The 6,970-nt window shown below is 48.2% G+C and overlaps 1 protein-coding gene across 1 annotated transcript in view; it reads left to right on the top strand.

Moving 5' to 3' along the window:
• The first annotated feature begins 344 nt into the window (after positions 1-344).
• Positions 345-6,970, top strand: part of prkd1 (protein kinase D1) — a 31,715-nt gene continuing 25,089 nt past the window's right edge. Inside the window, exon 1 of the mRNA XM_030356356.1 lies at positions 345-963. Within this exon, the coding sequence (XP_030212216.1) occupies positions 775-963 (189 nt within the window). The 5' untranslated portion in view covers positions 345-774. The remainder of the gene's footprint in view (positions 964-6,970) is intronic.

Genomic DNA, 6,970 nt, shown 5'->3' with positions numbered 1-6,970 from the left:
ACACAGTACAGAACCTGTGATGAATATAGATCATATTTAATACACAGTACAGAACCTGTAATGAATATAGATCATATTTAGTATCACAGTACACAGTCTGTGATGAATATAGATCATATGTAATACACAGTACAGAACCTGTAATGAATATAGATCATATTTAGTATCACAGTACACAGTCTGTGATGAATATAGATCATATTTAATACACAGTACAGAACCTGTAATGAATATATATCATATTTAGTATCACAGTACACAGTCTGTGAAAATATAGATCATATGTAATATCACAGCCCCCCTGTCATCCCAGGGGGGCGGGTCTCTCTCTCCTCTCCGTCCGGTTGACGTCCACGGATCTCTGGACGCGTCACGTCGCTCTCCGGTTCTCTCGCCTCGGCACCGACAGGCTCCCCGGGTTGACGGCAACTTCACGCTCCAACTTTCCCCCGCGACCCGTAGTCTCCGCGTGCCGGCGTCTGCTTTCAAACGTTTCCTTTTTGCATCGAAACAGTTCGCTCCAGTTCTCCGGTGAACCGTCGCGTCCGCGGGTTGGTGTTGTGGGGTCTCTGTGTGTGTGCGCGCGTGTGGGGTCTCGGTGTGTCTGCGCGTGTGTGGTCTCGGTGCGTGTGTGTGTGTTGGGGGGGGTGTCGGTGTGTGTGTGTGTGTGGGGGGTGTCGGTGTGTGTGTTGGGTCTCGCGGTATCTCTTCCTCGCACCACCTGTTGGCTAGCGCGTCGGGTTCCTTCCCGCTCTGGACCCACCGGACCTCCTCATGAGCGCCCCCCCGGTGATCCGCGCGCCCAGCCCGCTGCCGCTGCTCCGGAGCGCGAGCAACCCCGGCGGCGGCGGGGTCGCCTTCCACATCCAGATCGGTCTGAGCCGCGAGCCGGTGCTGCTGGACCCGGGGGACCTGAGCCTGGGCCAGGTCCGGGAGATGGCCTGCTCCATAGTGGACCAGAAGGTGAGGCGGTGATGTACACTTGGGTGTCATTATCATATTAACATGTCACTCAGACAAATTAACATGTGACTCACACTGCCAGCACGAGGAGCGCTACCCCCCTAGCATCCCGATCTAAAACCCTGATTGGCTAGTTTGACTTCCCTCCGCGCAGAGGAGGTCACGTGGATCTGTGTTCTAACTCTGTACTTTTATTGTGAAATGGTCTGGCTCCAGGTCAGCTGTTAGCTTCAATGACAGCGTGAGGAAACATCATGTTGACCTGTGTGACGTCATGCTGGCCAGCAGACACACAGCATGTTGTGGCCTGCTGCTCCAGGCCAGCGACGTGAGCAACACTGTCTCACTGTGTTTACACACACACACACACACGCGCGCGCGCGCGCACACACACACACACACACACACACACACACACACACACACACACACACACACACACACACACACACACATTCATACACGCGCACACACACACATCCATACTCACACACACGCACAAACACACAAAAGCACACACATCCACACGTGCATACACGCACACGAGTACACGCACACCCACACACACGCGCACATGCATACACATCCGCACACACACACATGGATGTACACACACACACACACACAAACACATATGCATGTGGACACACAGATATTCACACGTACGTACCCACCCACATACAGTATATATATGTACACCCTCACACCCATGTACGTACACACATACAGACACATACAGACACATACACACACACGTGTACGTACACACATACAGACACACACACACACACACGGACACTCACACACATGTACGTACACACACGCGTACAAATATTCAATAAGTCACATGTCATTGGCTGCAGGCGCTTTATTGATGTTCTGCTGCATTGTTCACTTCCTGTCCAAACAGGAAGCTGCTCTGTTGTCTGTTAGCGACCTAAAGGACCAATCAGGTCACTCCTCCTGCATGAGTCACGAGATGCTCATATTTGATAACAAATATATTTAATGACATATATATTTAATACATTCTATATATGTTATAAAATAATACTAAATAACATATATTTAATACATTATGTATTCAATGCATAAAATATTGAATACAATAAAATAATATTAAATATGATATATTTAATAATGTAAATATTTAATAAAATCTATTAATTTATATTTAATGATATTTTTTGTTTGATTAGGTTTATATTCCGTTCGCAGGGCTGCGTGTTGTTCCAAACTCCTGCCCTGTCTCTTTGTTGGCATGGTTACATCACACATTCCATCCCCAGAATTCCTATCACACGACCTCATGGCGGCCAGTAAAAGAGTTCAAAGGTCAAACCCAAGCTGTAGTCTCATCCTATCACAGCCCGCTACACATGAACCATGAAGCTGTCAGCCAATCACAGGCAAGCTTCCCTCCATGCAAGCAGGAATTGAAATCAGAGTGAAACATTGGTGGGTTATCTGGGTGAATGAAAACATTATTTACCCCCACGGTTTGTAATGATAGTTTATCGTTGGTAGAGATGTCTTCACGTGTTTGTGTCTAACAGCTGGGGGTCCCTGGCTAACGGGAATACTAATTATTGTTTTTCACTCCTTCAGCTGGAGGCCTCGGAGCAGTTTTTGTGAAAGAGGGGGAAACATTTACAGGGATCACACTGTTGACATTGTACACAGTCTGGGCTGGTACAGTACTGTACGGTCTACACTACCAGTACTGCTAACTGTATGCAGTACAGTACTGTAAACTGTCTACACTACCAGTACCGTTAATCGTATACAGTACTGTACTGTAAACTGTCTACACTACCAGTACTGCTAACTGTATACAGTACTGTACTGTAAACGGTCTACACTACCAGTACGGTTTACTGTATACAGTACTGGTACCGTAAACTGTCTACACTACCAGTACTGTTTACTGTATAAAGTACTGGTACCGTAAACTGTCTACAACACCAGTACTGTTTACTGTATACAGTACAGTACTGTAAACTGTCTACCAGTACCGTTAACCGTGTACAGTACTACTGCAGGATGGGTCTGTGGTTCAATTCATCAGTTTTATGCCAGGGCATCGTTGTTTAGTAGGGAGTAGGGAGCCGAATAACTCAAATTTTTCATGGTTGAATAATCAGTGGGTGGTACGAACGAATAATCGATTATTCGATGTGTGCTGCGTTCACAAGGGCAGCCATGGATCATTGGCAAGAAATCACTTAATATCTCAAAAGAAAAACTACCCGCTAAGTAGTTCCAGTAAAATTGTCTGTTGTGAAAAGTGCATTAAACTGTAATCAGAAAACGCGGTTATAATCAATTTCATAGACCCTAGAGTAGGGCTGGGCGATATTGCGAAAATTATTATCACGATTATTTTTTCGATATTAATCACGATATATAATTCGATACTGCTGAAGCCTGAAGAAACCTGAGTGTTCATAAGTTAAAGCATACACTTTTGTTTATTACCATATTTGTGATAAGGGAACATTTGATCACATTTAAATGTAAACATTTAACTTCACAAACATGTTTTATCTGCCCCCCAACAGAACAATATAAGGTAGCTTGCCGTGTACACTATTGAAAATAATGTAAATAAAAATAAAAGCTCTGACTTCTTTCACATTAAACTCCTTTGGCAGGGCTTCAGAAAACATCTTAAACCTTGTAGAGGCACAATGCATAAAAAGTAAAAAAGTGGATGAACAAAGGCCCTGGCACATGAACTGAACTCTAATATATAAAATATGAACTACATAGTGCTTACGTAAGTGCAAAATGTAAACATTGTAAAACCAGATATTATGCTACGTAAAATAATTGATTAAACTGATTAAAACTAGAAGATCTGTGAGTGACTATCACATCAAACTCCTTTGGCAAATAGGCAACAATCTCAAATGTTTGTAGAGGTTAATTTCTGCCGTGTAATTGGCTGTTAGGTTAATCCATATCAGAACTTTTTTTTATATCGAGCATTTATGTCTAATGCTTATCGTCGTTATCGACGTGAGTTTTATCGCGATTAAAAATTTTAATCTAATTATGGCCCAGCCCTACCCTAGAGTATCTTTTGTATAAAGGCTGGGACGAATTTCGAATTATAAATACGTACAATGCATAACGTTAGCTCTCTGGCTCATAGCTGAGCGGACTAGAATACCTCCCGTTGCCAAGTCGTAGCTAAGGTCCGTCCTAGTTACTGGAGGAGTGAACAACGTTTCCGTTGCATAAGAACCTTACGGGAGGGTAATGATTGTTCCAGGTATTAGTCAAACCCTCAGGCGTTACCAGGGAAACAAAGTTATGGCTTGTGAAAAACTTTATATTTGAATGGGAAAAAATGTTAGCGGTTCAAATGTTAAAAATCGATTTTGACCCTCGGGAATGAGTAATCAAATATTCTGGCCCATTCCTATCAGCGAGCAGTGGAAGTCCTACTGTCAATCCCCTTCAAAGAGACTGTCTAACCCCTACCTGCTCCTTATTGACCAGTCTCTGCACTGTCTAACACCTACCAGCTCTTTAATGACCTGTCCAAACTGTCTAACCCCTACCTGCTCTTTAATGACCTGTCTATGTACTGCCTAACCCCTACTTGCTCCTTAATGACCTGTCTCTGTACTGTCTAACCCTTACCTGCTCCTTAATGACCTGTCTCTGTTCTTTCTAACCCCTACCTGCTCCTTAATGACCTGTCTCTGTACTGTCTAACCCCTACCTAAGCCTTAATGACCTGTCTCTGTACTGTCTAACCCCTACCTGCTCCTTAATGACCTGTCTCTGTACTGTCTAACCCCTACCTGCTCCTTAATGACCTGTCTCTGTACTGTCTAACCCCTACCTGCTCCTTAATGACCTTTCTCTGTACTGTCTAACCCCTACCTGCTCCTTAATGACCTGTCTCTGTATTCACTGGTTAACCAACAATAATGTGGAGATCCTGTTGTAAACATCTAGTTTGATCTGCTAGAATAGTCTGGTTAGCTTCTGTATTCCACTGGTAACCAAGGTAACTGCTTCTATTCTGAACAAGGTTAGAACAGTAACATGCTTTAATTATGGGATGTTGGACATATTGCAGCTATTCCTCTCTCTTCTGTTGACGCCATCCCTCCTGTTGCCTGGCAACAGATGTTCAAGTGTCCTTCTGAGTGTCATTCTGTGTTGAGAGGCTGGAGACACACACACACACACACACGCGCACACACACACACACACACACACACACACACACACACACACACATACCCTCTAGAACTACCCACGCACACACACACACGCACACACACACACACTCATACCCTCTAGAACCACCCACGCACACACACACACACACACACACACACACACACACACACACACACACACACACACACACACACACATACACACACGCACACACACACACACACACACACACACACACACACATACCCTCTAGAACCACCCACGCACACACACACACACACACACACACACACACGCAAACACGCACATAAATATACATGCACGCACACACACACACACCCTCCAGAACTGCACTCACACACACACACACACACACACACACACACACGCACACACGCACACACACACACACACTCACCGTCCAGAACCACACACACACACACACCCTCTATGACCACACACACTGACACACACACACACACACGCACACACACACACACACACACACACACACCCTCTATAACCACACACACTGACACACACACACACGCACACACACACACACACACACACACACACACACACACACTCACCGTCCAGAACCACACACACACACACACACACACACACACACACACACACACACACACACACACACACACACCCACCAGAACCACACACAGCGTGAGCGGAGTCATCCGACCCGACGAAGGACAGTGTTTTGCGGCAGCTGGTTGTCATGGTGATGGATCTCTGGAAGAACAGCTTTTTATTTTTAACGTCGAAGCATAACTGTAGCGCCTTGTGATTGGACCCATCAGATCAGCCAATCAGCTGTCAGATTACAGAGAGTCTTTCTACTCAGAGGTTGTGTCAAAGCTGGGAATTGTGTGGATTTATCCTCCCTCCTCTCCTCTCCTCTCTCCTCTCCTCTCTCCTCTCGTCTTCTCTCCTCCTCCTTCTGTCTCTCTCTTCCTCCCCCCTCCTCTCCTCTCTCCTCCTCCCTCCCCTCCTCCCATCTCCTTATTCTCTTAGTGTTAATGAGGCGGTCTGCTCGTCTTCACCTGAGATGCAACCTTTCCTCCCCTCAGCTCCCCTCTGCTCCTACCTCCTCTCCCCCTCCCCCCCCCCCTCTGCTCCTCCCTCCTCTCCCCCTCCCCCTCCCCTCTCTGCTCCTCCCTCCTCTCCCCCTCCCCCCCCCTCTGCTCCTCCCTCCTCTCCCCCTCCCCTCTCTGCTCCTCCCTCCTCTCCCCCCCCCCCCCCTCTGCTCCTCCCTCCTCTCCCCCTCCCCTCTCTGCTCCTCCCTCCTCTCCCCCTCCCCCCCCCTCTGCTCCTCCCTCCTCTCCCCCTCCCCTCTCTGCTCCTCCCTCCTCTCCCCCTCCCCCCCCTCTGCTCCTCCCTCCTCTCCCCCTCCCCCCTCTGCTCCTCCCTCCTCTCCCCCTCCCCCCCCCCTCTGCTCCTCCCTCCTCTCCCCCTCCCCTCTCTGCTCCTCCCTCCTCTCCCCCTCCCCCCCCTCTGCTCCTCCCTCCTCTCCCCCTCCCCCCTCTGCTCCTCCCTCCTCTCCCCCTCCTCTCTCTGCTCCTCCCTCCCCTCCCCTCCCCCTCCTCTCTCTGCTCCTCCCTCCCCTCCCCCCCTCCTCTCTCTGCTCCCCCCTCCCCTCTCCTCCCCCCTCCCCTCCCCTTCCTCCCTCCCCTCCTCCCCCTCCTCTCTCTGCTCCCCCCTCCCCTCCCCTCCTCACCCTCCTCTCTCTGTTCCTCCCTCCCCTCCCCTCCCCTCCCCCTCCTCCCTCCCCTCCTCTCTCTGC

This window comes from Gadus morhua, chromosome 5, assembly GCF_902167405.1.
Source record: "Gadus morhua chromosome 5, gadMor3.0, whole genome shotgun sequence".
NCBI classification, from domain to species: domain Eukaryota; kingdom Metazoa; phylum Chordata; class Actinopteri; order Gadiformes; family Gadidae; genus Gadus; species Gadus morhua.
Note: the sequence above shows the minus strand (reverse complement) of the source record. Positions and strands in the feature narration are given on the sequence as shown.